Consider the following 19346-nt stretch of genomic DNA (forward strand, 5'->3'; position numbering starts at 1 on the left):
TCATTGTTTACATAGTAATATCACACAATATTCTGTGGGCCTCGAGAAATCACTGAAAAAAGCTCTGAAACTCTGGCACTGGGAGCGTCCGTTCTCCAAAAGTGGCTGGCACTCAATGAGTTAAACAACAGCCGTTTTTCCAATAATGCGGATCCTGTACTAGGGGCTCAGATGGTAATGATCCGCACTTGCGGGAGTGCGCATAAGGCGGCTAATTGTTTCTAAACATGCAGGCCGACCGGCTAGCAGCTGGTTATAATCCAGATTTCACTGCATGTTTAGAAGGGGCTTTAGTGTAGCAGTAGGGTTAGGTGGGTAGCGGGAGGGTTACAGTTAGGGAATTAACATTGAATAAACAAATGTACAGTAGTACAGAAATAGCTGAATTTACTGTGCGTGTGTGTGTGTGTGTGTGTGTGTGTCACTTCTGATCCTTACCTGGTAACTGAATAGCAGGGGCTTGGTGCTGAACTGTGTGCTGCACTGGTGACAGCCCAGTTTGGAGGGGTCACTGTGCACGCCCTCACCTGGCTTCGGCTGTTGCCCACGAGGGGCTTTGGCCTGGGCTTGGCCTGGGACTGAAGGAGAGGACAGGGTGGGGTAGTGAGGCAGCAGGGGGGGCACTGAGCTGTGACTAGGGTGGTGGCCATGGTAGGGAACAGGAGACGAGCTCTCCTGAGGGACGGGAGGGACTGAGCTGGCCCCGGTGGTGGGCCCTGGTCTGGGGGCGTCTCGGAGGGAGGGCTCCCTGACATCGGAGGCTCCGTTGGTCAGGTCTGTCGTTTTCTGGAAGACGCACAGGGAAAGTTACAGCATGGTTAATCTAAGAGACGGCAAGTTCGAGACAAATGTGGTAAAACTGCCAGAATTACCATCTCATGGCCCTGATGTAAAATCCCATGACTTTTCCATAACTAAGTCAATGCAATTCTATGACCTGAAAAGGTTATTCCTTCCAGGCCGGAGGTTTTTATGCATCTGGCCTGGCTATTGCCGGCGGAAGCATAAAAATACATTTGTTTGTATCACTGTATAGTGACATATTTGCAAGATTCAGATATTTCCTGACTTCCACAGAATATTCATCAAATTCCCTACCTTTCCCTGTCTGGATTACACCTCAAAATTCCATGATATTCCAGGAATGACATGACCATGGGGAAGTGTAGCCTCTTACCTACAGCCTCTGTTCCCATTCATCTACAGCAGCTATTCAATCCCTTGACTTTTTGTACAATTGGTTTTCAGTCGTTTTTTTCTGTTAAATTTCTTTGTGCACCCTGTGTACTTTCACATAGATATGGAAGGAAGACATTTTTTTTCTTTTAATCCATGCTCTGCTGTATTCCATTATGCAGCACAATCATCCCTACTCCCCAAAATATCAAGATATGATAAAAGGGCCCTGGCTATATGCAATTTTGAACGTAAACTATTCAAAATGGCTTATTATATATTATTCATTCTTCATTTTTAGGTAATATGGTAATTAAAACCGTAGGTAATAATATTACCTAAAAATTAAGAATGAATAATATACAGTATGCTAATCTATGGAATGTCTTTGCGAGTGACAATATAATCCACGTGAGTGAGGAGTGAGTACTGTAAATTAGATGTCTCTGTTATTCCAATTTTATACTTTCACATTTCCTACTCCATTTTGACAGAAAAGAGTCACATATATTTCAGACCATAGATCCTGAATTCATACTATTTTCCCATCCTGGTGCTTCCTTTACCCTGTATATGGAGACACAGTCATAGGAGCAGAAGTTACGAATGGTGCCGTCCACCATGGCCAGATGGTACTGGGGAACAGCGGAAACTTTGCACAAGCTGCAGGGGAATGGTGTACCTGAGGAGCAGAGTGCAGGAGACAAGGGTTAAAAAAAAAAGTTGAGAAGGTGAGGTGTACATTCATGTTTCTCTGTGTGTTGCATGCATGTGCAGTTAAACTTAACACATTCACTGCTAGCCGTTTTTTTTTTACTGTAGGTAGCTTCTGCCAAAGGGTTTTTTTGAGGATTCTGGCTCATCTTTCAAGACCCGAGGATTCTTTTCTGCTAAGATTTTGTGAACACAAAATATCTCAAAAGAACTAATAGAATGTGTGCTTTCTCTGTCTAAAAGAGTTAGTTTGTAGAGTTAGTAGTTATGTAGGCATTAGCACTTGAATACAGCATGGTTTCAGCGTCTGAAAATTTAAGCTGAGATAAATAGCTTTTTGTGAAATTCGATAGAACAGTCACTTTAACCATTCATTTTTGGCATCAGTAAGACGTCAGACATCTAAACAATAGTTTTGAACAGTAATTTCCTCCATAACAGCAGGAAACCCCCCTCTCCTTCAAACTCCTCCCTCCGTGTGTGTTCTTCTTGGCTGCAGCGGGCGTGTCACAAGCGAGTTTCTGCTGCTGCTGCTGCTGCTGCTCCTGTCTGCTGGCGGCCGCTGGGCGAGTCTGGATGGGCTCGCTCGTTTCTTGGGGTTTCGGTTGAGAGCTTTGATGAAGCTTTTGCGATTCTGGTCTTATTTATGCTGCGTGTTTCAAAGTGTGTTGCACCCATAATCTATTATGCAAATTTGCAATCCCCCACCGCCAGCAACCAGCGCGAAAGCGAAAGCGTTTTCGCCAATCCATTTTACAGTATGAGAATGGTTTCATCGCGTGTTCCCCTGCAGTTTTGGCTCGGCTTTTTCTAGTCTGGAGAGCACTGTCGCCACTTAGTGGGTCGGTGGAATGGGTTGTACACGTTTTTTTTTTTTGACGAGTTGACTCGTCATTGGCAGTCAACCGTTGGTTTCTGCTTGACGAGTCAACTCGTCAATGGCAGTGAACGTGTTAAAAGGAGAACTTTCCCGAAAAACAATACTGATTTATTGTGCACATGATCTCACACATAACTGAAAACTGTTAACAGTTTTGTAGTCATTCCTTTAGTTTGACAGTTATTGAGAGTTGATTTGAGTTCAAGTTGATGCCAGTGATGTCAGTCATGCACAAATGACATCACTGGCAAGTTATCCTTTAATCATTTGGGGTCTCATGTGTAACACAAATTAGGTCCGTCACAACAGTTTGGGCCATCACACATACTTTCGCTAATCAGGAAATCACAGAGTTTTTTTTCCCCTCAACGCCATGAACATGTGTGTGTGATAGGATGCCCTTGGTGAAGAAATACAAGGAAAACACTAGATCATTGGTCCCCAAACTGTGTCGGCCAGGGCCTTGCAAAAAATAATAATAAATAAATACAGACAACCGTTTTTATATATACACAATAACCCATAATCCTGAGGGTAGGCTTGGGCCGATTTTTGGAAATATCATGATATTTTGGGAATATCATGATTTAAAAAATTTGCTTTCAATGGCTGTAGCGGGCTCAGTTTTAAGCCAGAGTGAAGTGTCTGTTACCATATGAAACTAGAAGACATAAGGTATCGATTGGTACCAACCATGTCATGCTAGCTTGTCAGGAAGGTGGCTAAATTTTGGCATGGGATTTTTTTTCTTCCAAAGGGGTCCTCTTTTTCACAGCCTGATGTTAGAAGGTGTGTGTGTGTGTGTGTGTGTGTGTGTGTGTGTGTGTGTGTGTGTGTGTGTGTGTGTGTGTGTGTGCTATTGTATGGTTAAATCTGCAATTTTAATTTAACAGGGAAAAATGTTGGTATCCGCAGTGGAGGTGGTCCCTCCGAAATTTGGTTTGGTACATAGTGGTTGGTTAGGGATGAGTACCAAAACCCGGTATCAAACGGGCCCCGGGGCCAAATTTGTAAACACTGGAGGATCAATAAGCTTTAGTTTAACGTTAACGGTTCTCTTATCGGTACTGGAGAAATTAAGAAAATTGATTTCCTAGAATTGCTATAAACGTTATCTCGCACATTTGATCTCACCAACTCGGTAAGATATGCCTATAAAGTGATCGCTCGCTTTCTCTCCATCTCGAGACGAGACAACAGCGAGAGTCTCCCTGTGTTACTTGCAGCTGCCCTGCCTTCAATGCAGCATGTGTGTGTGTGCCCGCCCTGCCCCTCTTCACTCAAACGAGTCACAGTGAAAAGAAAGAGATGGCAGAGAACGAAGCTATCAAAAGTGTGGATTACTTCACTAGACTTGATGCTTACGATGCTTGTTATCACAAGTGCAACAAATTGTTCGCTAGTAAGGGTGGAATCAAGAGCAATCTGTCTTAGCGAAAGCCCATCAAATACAAACTGAGAAATGTACGGTTTTCCACAAGCTACCGGTACTCGCATTTCATCTGTCAATACGCGACCCGGTTACCCATTTCACCTCCTCAGGTATCTTAATGTTATGTCAGCGAGCAGCCTAGCAGCCACATACGGAGTTAACTAAATGCGAACATGGATTAAGAGTAAATATCCAGCTGAAATAAATCATCTCAATATCGTCTCGTATCAATTAATGAGGGGAAACAAGGTATAGGTAAACTGCTCACTTTGGATAGTTTACCAACCTCTGTATTTACCACTACACCACTGTTTATATGCTTTTTCTAACTGAATGTTTATATTGGCAGTGGTAGAATGAGATTTTAATTCTTATATAATGCTGGATATTTTAATGAATAATAAAAACACACCCAAAGATTTTGCTGTTTTTGTGTGTGCTAAAGCTGCAGCTACAATGAGCCTAACTCAGTCCCACTTGTTTAGTTTTTTTCTCTCTCTCTTAAAAAGAACAAAAAGAACCGGTTAAACTACCGTTAAAGTACCGGATCAATAAGCAGTACTGATAAGAGTAGTAGTATCATTAATTCCTTAACGATACCATCCCTAATAGTGGTACTTGGTCTGAAAAGTTTGGGAACCCCTGCATATGATCATAATAAGTTGCAAATGCATGAGTATGCAATTGTGCATTTATGAGTTTCTAGACTACAGTGGGCTGCCCTACCAGTGAGCAGGTGTCTGAATGGTCGGCTCTCTTCGATGCAGCCAGGCGAACAGTAGAGCTGAACTTTGCCCTTTTGGTCTCGCTCCATGATCGTGCCGGACACTGTAACCGTCTTATGACAGTTGACGCACTCAATCATCTTTCTGCAGGACTGGGAGAAAACACAAGCAATAACTTAGAATAAACAGAATAGATGTTTGTCAGGGTATATGCAGGAATCTCAAAGTTCAATTCAATGCTTTTTAAGAGCTTTCTTGAGACCGTTTCACGATATTTTAAGACCTCAACGGCACTTTGAGGTCACAAGTTTCATCAGGATACGATATTACCATATATAGATTCTTTGGACGACGATACAATATTTGCAGATATCACAAAGTCTGCCACGATACGATTTTGATGCAAATCAGGAGTCTGATCGATATGAGATATCATATGCCCATTTAACACAATCGGCATGATAGCTACAACATTTTATACCTCATCAAATGGCGATTAAGACTTTTTAAAGGCCTTAATTTTGTCTAAATTTATTTATCAACTTTTATTACTTTTCAAGACCCATGGATATCCTGTTTATACTTTGCACCACCTTTCCACTTTGGGATTGCTGCCTCACAACAGTGACCACAGTTTTCAACTGGTCTGCTTTTATGAATCTATTGTTTGACATGTTTTAGAAGGATACTTTCTTGTAGGACAGTGGTTCCCAAACTGGGCTACGCGTACCCCTAGGGATACGTTGAGGTACTACAGATGGTAATTATGGTACACTTAAAAATGTAAGAATAAATCATGAAAATAAATTAAACGTTAAAATAAATCTGCTCAGGAGGCACGGATTGCAACTCTTTTTATTTATTATTTATTTATAATGTTATATTCTTCAAAAGGTGAGTTATCATTCATTCCATCATATGCTAGTTTTTTCTTGCAGTCTTCTGAGCAAAATGTTGTAAAGGTGGTACTTGGGATTCAGAAATCAGGGAAAGGGGGTACTGAAACCAAAAAGGTTTGAGAACCACTGCTGTAGATGTTCTGATGCCCAGAGTTGAACGGTGAGCTGAGCACATTCCATTTACAGCTAATGAATGTGACAGTGAGCGTTGTTAACTCCTGCGAGATTTAACTGCGTTCGTTTCTCGCTCTTTTCTGACCTTGATAATTGCCCATTGTGATTACATGCGTGTGGTAATTTACATAAGAGAAAACTGGTTTTGCTGTCAATTCGCCGCACTGCTCATCCTTCTCTCTTCGTTGCTGATACAAACACACACACAGCGAGCGACAGTGTGAGGGAGACACACAGCGGTGTGTGTGATAATGCTACGAGGATGTCTTCCACAAACAGACTTGGTTTCAAATCCAAAACTCCACAGCTCCGGTGAGTTCCTGGAGAGACGAGGGCCAATTAACCTGAACGAGGCCGGACTTGATTTGAAAACAGTGACATTGGTGATTCTATTGCTGGAGCAGCTAAAAGAAATTGGGGGGTGGGGATGAACTGCTCATTTTCTGGGACTGTGAACTAAGTTCCAAATTGTCATCTACGAAGGTGAACTAGTTAATTTTAAGCTGTGTGAACTGAACCTTAAGATAGCTCTTGTGAAGTGTGAACTTGCACAACACTGCCTACCTGTTTGTAAGTGCTGATGCAGGTAGGACTACAGAAGTTGAGCTGGGATCTGTCGATGGTGAGCGTCTGGCAGGAGCCTGAGTTGCTATTACAGTAAAGGCCACAGCCTTCACAGCAGTTCATGGCTAGCTGTCGCGTCTTGCGCCATGTCAGGAAACAGGCATCACTACAGAGTCTGTGCAGACGACCCTGATGGGTGACCTCGTGTTCAATCTGATGGAGAGGGAAACATTTAAATGTTTACAATTTAGGCGTGCAGCACAGGTGCTTATCTCGAGCAACTTACAATCAGTGCAACAGTAGAATAAGCTTCAATTCCTAGATCATCAAAAATGACAAGCAACCAAAGTGTTTTGGAAATATTCCTGTCAAGCAAGACTGAGTTACGAGGAAAAGAAATAGAGTCAGACCTAAAGGGAGAGGGAATCTCTTTAGACAGCAAGTAGAGAGGGGAGGGGAAATGTTGGCTTTGGCAAGGACATTACAATACCATTCAATTTATTCATGTACTAATGTGTACATAACATGATATAACTGAAATGTACACAGTATTGACTGAGAATGCTCTTTGTATTCTGAAAGAAGACTGCTGAATTGGTTTAGCACAAGCGTGTCCAAACTTTTTTGATTGGGGGCCAGATTAGATCATGTGAAAATACCAGGGGAGGGGGAAGCTGCTTCTTGCATCATATGGGTAAAAAAAAAAAAATAATAATAATAATAATAATAATAATAATAATAACTTACAAATACAATTGTACTCTAAGGATTTTGTTTACCATCTGAAAACATTAGTTCCACCTGCGTTGTTCCTACTTGGTGGTCATCTACTGCTGTCATCGTTAGGTGAACGGAAATAACACAAAGGGAACTTGCTTGATTAACCAATACTGTGTGGAGGGCCACATATAGTATATTTTCAGAGATAAGCTGCAATTGCTCCCTGGGCCGGACTTTGGACATGCCTGGTTTAGCAGAAACTGACCTAAAAACTGTTGTTTCTTACCTTGCTGCTGGCTCTACAGACAATGCAGCAGGGCTTTTCGGGGGGTTTGTCTGGCTTCTTCTCCGGGCGTTTCTCTGCCTTTTTCTCCGGCAGTTTCCTTTTGTGTCTGAACACAGACAGACAGAACTGGCCACAGAAGTGCATGTAGTTGGTAGCGTCTATTGGAATCATGATCATATCCTTAGGATTTGCAATCTCCCTGCACACAGAATGACAGAAAGAACAAAAACAACACAATTGTAAAAACACAAAATGATGATGATGGGTAGAGATGGGCCGATACCATTTTTTTCAGACCGAGTACGAGTACGAGTACTTAATTTTGGGTACTCGCCGATACCGAGTACCGATACGAGTACTTTTTGTTTTTGTTGAGTAACCACTTATTTTACCCCCTTTTTTCCCCCAATTTCGTTTCATTGTCATGCCTTGTACTTTTAATGATACTGTAATGTTCAATTACCACAATGAAAATAATAACACTGCTGATTCTTAAGATACTGTTTATTTGTTTACTGTTTCTTTACCTTCTTTAAGCAGCACACACCAGCACAGCCAAAACCCAAAACAGAATTGAGTACAACAGTATGTTAAATAATAGTAAACAGTCAAATAAATGCTTAGTGGTCACTCTCTGTAACTCTCTCTGTAACTCTCTGAGTTTTTGTATTAATTGTAAATTACACAGTACTCGGGCCAGAGTATCGGGACGTTCTCCCGATACCGATACGAGTACTTGAGTACGGTATCGGCGCCGAGTACCGATACCAGTATCGGTATCGGCCCATCTCTAATGATGGGGGGGATCCTACTACTATAATTGGAGAGCTGTCTGTCTGTCCGTCTGTCTGGAGTTGCAAGGTGTGGCCCCCTTTGTGAGACCACAGGAACAATATCTCTCACAAGCACATAATAATAATTCATTTTATTTGTAGTGCACTCTTCATTCAGAAAGAATCTCAGAGTGCTACAGAGTACCAGAGCACCTTATGCGGCTGGTAATCTCGTAATATTGAATGTCAATAATATACCGGTATGTATTGTTTTTTTTCTTTTTCTTCCTCTTCTTCTTTTCTCGTGTCTGAGCGTGTTCGTTTGTCTTACTTGTGCATTGTTTGAACATTTGACATTTTTTAAATAAAATATTGAAAAGAGAGAAAAAAAGGGGGTAAAAAATCTCTCCTCTTCGGCATATATATAATTTTTTTTCAATTTAAAACCAGTGAAAATGGGTTATACTTGAGTACCCTGACCTTGTCTATTTATTAAAAAAAAAGAAAATACTGAATGAATGTTTAATACTGTTATGTTAAATTATCTGTCTTAACCTGTTGGCACAGGAAAAGAAAATTTGAAAAACATACAGAAATACCCATTGTAATAGGTGAGCACATCAATAAACTATGTGTCATATATTTATTTAGGTAGAAATTAAACTTTTGATGGCACAAGGGTTTTCTGGTCAAAAAATTTTGCCGCGAAAACTGCCGCGCTTAATATTGTTTGGCCCGTCAATTCTGGATGTGAGTCGCCTGTTATCCCCACTGGTTATCCCGCTGTCTTCCTCAGAGTTTCATTACAAATTCGCTAAAGCCGTTTCCATGCACGTATCGCATTTATTTTTATAAGTACTTTCTGATGGCTTCTAGACGATATCAGACCTGAAAAAGTTGTGAAGAGCATCTTGGGATATAACTGACAGTGACGGCTGCCATTTATTCTAGTCAGCGTGCCCTGTGTTTGTCCGAGTGAGCACGGGGGGTGGGGCTTAGCGATAGGTCAATTGTGGAGCCATTTGCAGGAAATGGTCAGTCAGCAAAGAAGAGACAAGTAATCTAACTTTACTTAGTGCACTTTATTCACCTTGTTCTTTGCCCATACAACATTCTGCATGACGTCATTTCGTAATCGTCTTTCCGGTTTTAAACACGGAAGTAGAGTACGCCTACCGCAGTCATTTAGACTAGCCAAAAAGCTTTTTTCAAGCTAAAAAAAAAACCCAAACTGTTTTAAAGTTTTAATATTTGTCGGGTGAGAAGAACGTAACATAGTGACCAGTTTATCAGAATAACGGCTATTGGAAATCCTTAACGAGCAGCGAGGACCGGGAGACTGTGCTGACACCGGTCGGACTAGCTATCTGTCAACCCAGCTACTACTGGCAGTGAGAAAACATTGTCGACGTTCTTTTGTAACTAACGTTAAATGCCGACCGGGTACAGCCATCGGCTCCTCGCAGCAGTAACGTTATGAACATGTAACTGAAGTTGGCCGCAGTGTAGCTTAAAGCCCCATTCAGCAACTTTTCCAAGTTTTGCTATTGGAGAAACTGCGCCCTCTGCATGCAATAGTATCGATAACGATATCGCCGTTCAAAGTCAACAAAACACAGCGCCAGAAAGCTCTATGTACATGTTGTGAGATCGGGTACTCACCACGTGATGAAATAATAATCCATAGTTCCGTGAAACATCATTTTCGTAGCAAATCCAAATTGAGTTACTAACTCAACGCTGCCGCTGTAGAGCACATGCGCGCATCTTGCCACGGGACGTGGTAGACAAACTGCTTAGTCCCAGGGCTGGCCAATGGAGGGCGGTGTGGGATAAATAAAGGCGAGAGTCTCCCTATTACAAGTCAATCTACCACGTCCTATGACTAAAAAGATCTTATATTACAGTAAAAAATTTCAAAAAAATTACTGATTGGGGCTTTAATTCTGAATGTTGCCAAACTTCATTCATACTGACGTTTTATTTTGAAAATGGCCATCAACTAGCGCTGAACCGGAAGAACAAATACGTTGCGTCGAACGCAGAAGAGAGAAAAAGTGGGCGTGGTGAATAAGGTGAATTGTGCAATATAACATTTTTCCTCATTTTAACTCATGATCAGTAGACGGGGCATCACTTTCAAGTGACGTGTGCTCCAATCTGTTTTGATGGGGGAAACATATCTGATCTTAATGTGTATGCCAGAAATAGTTTATGTCAGGTGTAAATGTAATCCAGGTAAGATGCATGTTAATGTCAGGTGGACGGACAGAAGGCCACGGAGACGTACTTGTTGCACTGGAAGCAGGATCGGGCTTTGGAGGCTGGAGGCAGGTGGCCGGTCAGACAGACTGTGGAACAGAAGAGTTGTGTGGAACCTTTTCTCTGGAACGCCGTCTGGCCTTTCAGCAGAACCTACAGTACATCCATGGATTGCATGTTTAATTTGACTGGTTGAATTCATTTAATTAACTGAAAAAAAGCTAATGTATTCATATAAAAGACAACAAACCCTCAGTGTCTTGCATAAAAGTATGAAAAACTGAAGCACTGAATTACAACGGTACCTTGGAGCAGCCACTGCAGCGGACACTGCCGGGGATGGCGGGCTGAGGCGGCGGTGGTGCCAATGGAGCCGGAGCCAGAGTTGGGAGTGAACCTGGGATTGGAGCTTGAGGTCTGAGAGCGAGGGGAGCCATTGCGGTAGCCTGCAGCAAAGCACTTCTACCTGGGATGAAGATGGCCGTTGGCTGAGGCACCGGGCCTGGAGGTGGCACTTTAGTGGGCAAGATGAAGAGCTTATGAGGGCAAGATAGTCTGTTTACGGATCACCGTAGTATTTGACATTTATGAAATGTGTGCTTAGTCAGGTACACTAGACTTTGGAGAAAACTGTTGCGCCTTTGTTTGTCCCTTGTTCTAGTTTGGCTGCAGGTGCGGTGGTCCAGAGAATATGTAGGAAAGCTGACAGAATGGACTCGCTCACTGCATAATAATTTAAGGAAGACTCCTTAGACTGAGACTTGCAAGAATATAATTTTCTTTTATTTACCCATAAAGTGCTCGGTGCTCATAGTGAAAATAAAAAAGCAAACGTTTCGGTCCTGGGACCTTCGTCAGTGCTTGGTATGTGGATCACAGACAGACAATGGCTCTTGTAGAGTTCTAGGTAGACTCAGCTCAGGTGCTGAGAATCATTAATCAAAATCATCACCATGGAGATGGGGTGTGGACTAATTGCAAAGAGACTAAAGCTATGCAGTTTTTGACCCAGGCTATACAAATCATGAAATAAATTGTACATGTATATGTGTTCACATTCTTAATACACAAAACACATTTCAACAGGAAGTTTTACATTGATAAGTTCATATTCTTAGTACAAAAACATAGTCATCATGAATAAGTATACAAAGGTCCTATAGGTAGCATTGGAGGGAGAGATCTTCATTCATGCCCCCTGGGTTAACAGACTGCAAATGATATATCCATCTAGATTCAGTTTGAAGGAGTTTAGTTTCTAGATCACCACCTCTTCTAGATTTCTTAACTTGTTCAATTATTATGAAAGACAGATCTGCTCTGGAGTGACCGGCTTCCATGAAATGTCTGGCAATGGGAGACTTAATGTCCTTACGTCTGATGGCACTCATATGTTCTATAATACGTGTGCGAACTGGTCTGGAAGTTTTGCCTACATACTGGAGATTACATTTACAGGAAATCATGTAGACTACATTAGATGAACTACAATTGACAAATTGTCTGATAGTGTATTGTTTGTTAGTCACTGCACTTTTGAATGTGTTCATTTTCTTTGAATATTTACATGCTACACAGTGTGTGCAAGGGTAGAAGCCGGTGACTCCTTAGTCAGGTACACCATATTGCCGCTGCAAAACCGACTGCTGTGATGTGACATGTTATAATGAATTAACAGATAAATGCGTCAACTCACCGGTAGGCGACGAAAAGGTGTTCCCTCCGACAGAGTAGACAGAGCTGATCCTCAGCTCGTCCTGGAACAACGACACACAATAAAAACTCTCCACATGCGTTTGTTAAGCTACATGGAGGATTAGCCTAAAACATTGTGTGTGTGTGTGTGTGTGTGTGTGTGTGTGTTAAGGCTTTTGCACACCAAGTCCGTATTTTCGTCCGAAATTGACGCACGGGAAAAAAAAAGAATACGACCTCATTTGTGTCAATCATGATTGACACACCGAGTCCGACAATTACGTCCGTCATTTAAGTTTTCGAACGAGGTTCGATTTTCTGCGTTTTTCGCATCAGTCAATAGATTTTTGCGAGCTGGGACCCGTCTGTGTTTTCAGATGATGGATTAAAAAACACGCATACGAAAACAATCAGACTGTGTGTGCAAAGACCTTTAGTGTTTTAAATATACCATTAGTTACTGACATTTTGTCTGCACCTGCAAAAAACTGCCAAAAGCACAGTGACCGAAGGCATTTCACCATATTGTTGTCTTATTTTGGTGTTCCTTTAATAATTACTTTGATCGATCAAGTTAAATAACTGTAATGTCAAGGATTGCAGACTGCAAATTTGTATGTAAAGGGTGCCACATAGGGCTGACGCCCCAAAAAAATCCGTGTTTCGAAGCTTCAATCATTGCCATGGAAATCGACGCTCAACTCAGCAATTGATGCTTTCCCCCCCCTCCTCTACTCCCCTAGCTCTTTCTCTCTCCATATGCACAGCCGTCTAACATGAGGTGTAACTTCGTGACTCGTGAGACAGTCTCTAGTTTTCTGGTTGGGCGAGGTCCTTCGGGCCAACACTGTTTTTAACACGGGGAACTTTACTCCACACGAGCGCGCGCCGTGCGTACAAAAAAACGCATACGCACCTTGCTTTCAAACGGCCAGCAGGCACCAGCCAGACAGCAGCCACAGACAGTGAGCTGTGGACCTGAAAGAGCTTGTGTTGTAAACATGAAACTAACGTACAATTCTTTCCTAATTTCAACCCAGTGTGGGTAAGGTTACAAGTGTTTAAGTTAATTAAATTCAACTCGTTTGTTTATAACGTTATGAAATAGCAGCAGTGACAGATACATGTAGCTCTGCTTGGTGCTTGGAATTCCGTGTTGAGCCCACCTGAATAAATTAACATTTCGTGGCAAAAAAATAATATCCGCACTCTGTGTCTAACGCTACTTTGAAGGCTGCGTCGGACTAAGAGCAGTTGGATGAAAATCAGGACAGACGAGGAGCTTTTTGTCACAAGTTTGTAAGCCTAGAAGAAAGTTTACTATGAGTCGTGGACGGTGCTGAGCTCCTACTTTCAACCCAATGTGGGTAGCCTACTTGTTTGTTTGTTCCTCTGGCTGTAGTGTGTTGCCTGCTGTGTGTCACAGCGCTGCTGTTGTCTGATAAGTGATAGGCACCACACAGCGTCATCGCCACAGCCGAGAAGCACAACGTTACCGGAGTTTTTCTTTTTGTGTGTGCTCTATCTATCTCCATCTATCTATCTTGTCCTGGCATCTTTTGTTAAACAAAATTCTCCACTCTGTGTGTGTGTGTTATTTTTCCTCCCAGGGAAAGACTGCCCTCTCACTGACCTCTCCATCTCCATTGACAACACTACTGTGCTTCCCTCTCAGCTAAGAACCTCGGGGTGACCCTTGACAACCAGCTGTCCTGCTCAGCCTACATCACAGCGACAGCAGGCTCCTGTAGGTTCTCCTTGTACAACATCCGCAAAATCCGTCCGTTGCTCATGAGAGAAGCGACACAACTCCTGATCCAGTCACTTGTCATCTCCCGCCTGGACTACTGCAACGTTCTTCTGGCCGGCCTACCTGCCTCTGACATCCGGCTGCTCCAGCTCATTCAGAACGCTGCAGCCCGTCTGGTATTCAACCAACCCAAATTCTCTCATGTCACTCTCCTCTTCCGGGACGTTCACTAGCTTCCCATCTCAGCAGCACGCATCAAATTCAAGACACTGGTACTGGCCTACAGGGCAGTACACCAGACAGCTCCTCCGTATCTACAATCTATGGTCAGGTTCCAAACCTCCCACCACACCTGCACCAATGCATCGCCTTGCCCCTCCTCCGCTACGGGGCTCAAAAGTCGCTCATCCCGATCGCGACTCTTCTCGTACCTGGCACCACAATGGAACGAGCTCCCCCCTTCGGTCAAGACGGCTGAATCAGTGTCCATCTTTTGGCGAAGACTAAAATCACACCTTTTCAGGCTCTACCTGGGCCCTTCTTGAACTAACATCTCTCGCTTTCTAAAAAAAAAAAAAAAATCCTCCTCAATCTACTTTCTAGAGGTGCTACTCTATTCCTTCAAAAGTTGTAGCTGTCTTAGATTGTGTTGCAAAGTTGATTTCTCTACTGTTGACAAAATGTGTGATATTGTAAGTCGCTTTGGATAAAAGCGTCTGCCAAATGACGTAATGTAATGTGTGTGTGTGTGTGCGTACATTTTGGTATGCCTACCTCTTGATGCTCAAGTTCCTCTTTGATTTGCCTGATGGAGGTCTGAGGCAGCAGTGCAGCATCATAGCCCTCGTCTATGGGCTCGTCTTTAATGTTGATGCTTGGAGGCGTGGGGGGGTTGCGGTCCTCCACCGGCGCTGCCTCTGTCCTCTAAAATAATACAACTATTATTGATTCATGAATGGGCATGGGACGCAAGGGACTTAAAAATGCCTTAACATCCAGTTATCCAACCACAACTTCATTTAACATCTCATTTGCAAAGCAGATCCCCACCTCTCCCTGCTGACTGTTTTCCATCACCCCTGTCTGGTGGTTCAGGATGGGTCCATCTGAGAGACGAAAGAGAAAATAAATGCTGTAAAAACCACTCTGCATTTCTACCAACTCTATGCAAATGGCTTGGGCTCTGACTAGGCCAACACAAAAACAGGTCATAATGGGTGCTGGGACGAGTGTTTCAGGCCTAGTTTACAACAACGCACCCTGCGTAAAATGGCAAACTTTTGTGCGTTTGGGCCTTCCATTAACATGGCAACGGCGTTATTGGGGCCTTGAAACACAAAAAAGTGAAACCACGTTCCAGGGTGGAAATCACAGGCCTTACCATCACCGTGCAAAGTGGCAAAATGCAATTCTTGTGAAAACTAGCCTATCAATTTAGCACTCAACAAACTATCATGACATCAGAGTCTGATAATGAGTTGCTAATCTGCTATAAGTGCCCGCTATTAAATTAATTGCTTGTGCATACAGATCCTTTCCAAAATATTAGAATATCATGGAAAAGTTAGTTTTTTTACATAATTCCTTTCAAAAAGTGAAACTTTCATAGATTATAGATTCATTACACACAAAGTGAAATATTTCTAGCCTTTGTTTCATTTTTCATAATTTTGGCCTACAGCTCCAGAAAACCCACAAAACAGTATTTCAATAAATTAGAATAGTGTGAAGAAAATCAGCAGTTACTGCTCAGTTATGACTGACTCCAGCCTCAGTCCACTCCCTCTGAATCTCCGCCAAATTTTTTAATCGTCTTTGCTTGACAATCCGCTGAAGCCCACGGTCATCCATGGTATTTCCATGATATTCTAATTTTTTTGGAAAGGATCTGTATATAATTGAACGACCCTCAACTCATGGACAGATGCATCGATTTCCTCGGTGAACACGGTATCAAAGGCCAGAATGCAACGACAGTTTGCCGTTTTATGCCGAGACCGTTGTCGTCTAAAACGTGGCCTCAGACAATGTACCCTAAGGACATTTTCCACAGCATTTTCATTTTCCATCCTTTTCCACAGAGAAATCAGACCTAGGATATATGTTAGGAGAATATAAATCTATTCAATATACAGTATGTGTCTCAACCTGCAACAGGTACTGAAATCAAGCCAACACTGTGGTTGTATACCTGCTCGTTAAAATATCTATTCCCGTGTGTGCAGCCTTACCTCGGCTGTTCTCCCGCGAGTGGTCCTGGGAGGAGTGGGAGGTGTTTGTAGACCCACTGCTCACTTCTCTCTCTCCCTCTTTCTCTCGCTCCGCCTCCTCTCTCGGCTTGCTGGCAAAGGGGGCATCCCGGGTTTCTGTGTTCCTGTCATTCGGAAGGCGTTTTTTCCTGTTGGCCTTGTCCACGTCGACATCTTCCAACGTGCCCATCGGCAGGGCGAAGTGCCAGTCTTCGTCCTCTTCTTCTGCCCCGTACACAGGCAGGCCGTCCAGCGCATCATCGAACGCCGCCCCTCCGCCTCCCCCCCCGCTGGTACCCATGGTAAAGGGGGAGTGCTCGGGGGAAGGGGAAGGGGAGGCGAGGGGAGGAAAGGACGACTCTGCCGCCCCCTCGTCCATCCTTTCTTCTTCTCGCCGACTGCCGCTGCTATCCTCCTCGCCCGGCGGCGGTTGCTCCTCCTGCCCAGAGGTTTCCTCCGCTCCTTTTGTCTCCTCCTGGACGCTGCTCCTGGAGGAGGTGGTGGAGCCCTGGGAGGAGTCAGCGAACTCTCCCAGCCCCATCACCTCGTCAAAAACCCTGGACAGGCGCTCTTCATTCTGCTGGAGACACAAAAGACTGATTAAAAGTGTTTCAAAGAAACAAATTCAGGGCAGCAATCCTGTAAACCAGTGCGCCTTTACACTTCATCTGTGCTTGCAGCCTTTGAGAAAAAGATTTTCCACATATCAGGTGTGGTGTCTGTATCTATAAGGGAACAAAGGCTTTGCTGTGAATACTTAACCTTAACTATGACTCTCAAAACTTTACATTTTTCTCGTGGCTTCCACAATTCTTTTGTCATGTTCAGAAACTACTGTATCTTTAAGGGCTGACACACCAAGGCGATTTTCGGCCGTCTGCAACTTCATGGCCGTCGGTGAGCGTCTGTCACCCTAGTCTTTGCAGTGCCCTGCACAGTTGACTCTAGTTGTACTTGTTGGCGGCTTTTTTCGGTGTTGGGATGGGCAATTGGTGAGAGAAATCTCTCCAATTGGCTGGTTCAGCTGGTAGCGAAGCAGTGCACGAGAAGAGAGAGCACAAAACTTTCTCATTTTTCAACTTCATCTCATCTGAAAATTCCAATACATAAATATTTTCACGACGACATGGAATTCAGGAAAGCACCTTGAGCCTGCCCACGTTAATTCCACATGCCCAACGTACAGCCAATCACAATGCATGCCAGAGCCGATCTGGTAGGCGAGCTGAGATTGCACCGACACCGGCAGGGTGGAGACAAGGGGAAGAGGCTGGGTGTTGTTCAGGAAATGCAGTGTCCATTCTGGAGAAAACATTAGCGCTTTTGTCCACAGGGGCCGCTAAAATAAACACAATGAATGTTCCTCATAGCTGCTATCACAATACACAAAGAGTAGGTAACATCAAGCAAAAAACAACTACATACTTATTCACTTGTTCATGTACATGTACACAAAAAGACATGGTCAGCTGACACAGAAGTCAACTTTAAAGTTTACACCCATCAAGCTTGGCCAATCCATTGGCTTTGTTTGGGCATCTAAATCCAATGATGTTGAATGTTTGATTTTTCACTGGGGTATAGTATAGCTGAATATTCAGCTATTTCGCAAAAAATTGAAATTGGGTGGTGGGGGTGGGGGTACCACCAAAAGTACTGCAGAAACCTATAGGCTAACGTTAGCAATCTGGGCCACCCCTAGCCCTATAACGTGACACTGCTACTGTACTCCAAGATATTCTCGTACAGCAGTCGCGTTCGAATCCTCAATAGGTGGAATACGCTGTTAAAAAAGCTCTCCTACCCATATCCGACCTCCGATTGGCAGATCCGAAGATATGACAGTCCGCCTAGTGAAGCCAGTAATTTAGCCGGCGCTGTCAAAATGATACTGCTTGTGTGAAACAACCGTTTAGAAGCAGTCTTTGCACAGCCTGCACTGAATTTACAGCAGGGTGTGTTTGATCTCACTATCATGGTGCACCGCTTGCACGCGGCGAGCAAACACATGCGGCTGTCAGTGATCAACGCTAATCCAGCGCACCTGGGAAGCAAAACATGTCATGAAATACTCAAACTCCCAAGGTTCCTGTCGGCACTAGGAAGCTTCTCCTGTCCTCAATATGGCACAGGCTGTGCAAAGACTGCTTCTAAACGGTTGTTTCACGCAAGCAGTATCGTTTTAACAGCGCCGGCTAAATTACTGGCTTGACTAGGCGGACTATCATATCTTCGGATCTGCAATCGGAGGTCAGATACGGGTAGGAGCGCTTTTTTAACAGCGTTTTCCACCTATTGATGATTTGAACGCTGTGTGATGCTGACTGCTGTACGAGAATATCTCGGAGTACAGTAGCAGCGTCACGTTATGGGGCTAGGCCACCCCCTGGTCCAGTCAGTGGGAAATTCGTTCAACAAATGAGATATGGGCAGATTCATTCTTGGCAGTTGGCTCCCTACATTTTGCCAAAATCCATATTCAAATTTAGAAGCAAAGATTCCATTGTTTGTGCGAATACACACAATAGCATACACTGGAAGAGATCTCTTGCAATCATAGCCTCAGTGCTCTCCGTTCTGGAGACCGTCCAACCAAACCCCATTCGAAAATCTGACAAATGAACGTGTTCTTGCTCATGTGTAAGGTGCCTCATAGAGGATACCTTGATTATATTGCATAGTGCCTGTAAATACAGCATACAAGTTTGACCAAGCAGAACTTTACTTCAACAAAATCTCCGTTTTTAGAACGGCCTCGCATTGATTGAAAGTTTACCGCCCTTCCCGGTGTGTTCATGGAAGGGCTTTATGGTAAATAACAGGGGGGGGGACGTTCTAAAAACTTCAAATTTTGTTCAAATAATGTTACGTGCTCCTTGTATCGTGTGTACTCACTTAAAGAGTGGCTCCTTAACGTTACAATCTGAACATCGTCTTGAGACATAGTGGGCAACTTAACGTTACGTTTGCCGATTAGCAAAACCACAATGGATAGTTTTTTTAAATATATTTTGGCATATTGACGACGCCGCATGTAATCAGTATGT

At 43.4% G+C, this 19346-nt stretch overlaps 1 protein-coding gene across 1 annotated transcript in view; it reads right to left on the reverse strand.

Annotated features, from left to right (window-relative positions):
* LOC310774019 (zinc finger MYM-type protein 4-like) overlaps window positions 1-16711 on the reverse strand; it is a 57665-nt gene extending 40954 nt beyond the window's left edge. Inside the window, exons 1-11 of the mRNA XM_083634075.1 lie at window positions 16282-16711; window positions 15101-15156; window positions 14825-14974; window positions 12302-12362; window positions 10911-11119; window positions 10634-10758; window positions 7571-7769; window positions 6565-6777; window positions 4929-5079; window positions 1743-1858; window positions 439-786 (exon numbers count right to left, since the gene is read on the reverse strand). Coding sequence (XP_083490201.1) covers window positions 439-786; window positions 1743-1858; window positions 4929-5079; window positions 6565-6777; window positions 7571-7769; window positions 10634-10758; window positions 10911-11119; window positions 12302-12362; window positions 14825-14974; window positions 15101-15156; window positions 16282-16678 — 2025 coding nt within the window. The 5' untranslated portion in view covers window positions 16679-16711. The remainder of the gene's footprint in view (window positions 1-438; window positions 787-1742; window positions 1859-4928; window positions 5080-6564; window positions 6778-7570; window positions 7770-10633; window positions 10759-10910; window positions 11120-12301; window positions 12363-14824; window positions 14975-15100; window positions 15157-16281) is intronic.
* Between the last annotated feature and the right edge of the window lie 2635 nt (window positions 16712-19346).

The sequence above is a fragment of the Poromitra crassiceps genome, assembly GCF_964638095.1.
Source record: "Poromitra crassiceps genome assembly, chromosome: 3".
Classification (NCBI taxonomy): Eukaryota; Metazoa; Chordata; class Actinopteri; order Beryciformes; family Melamphaidae; genus Poromitra; species Poromitra crassiceps.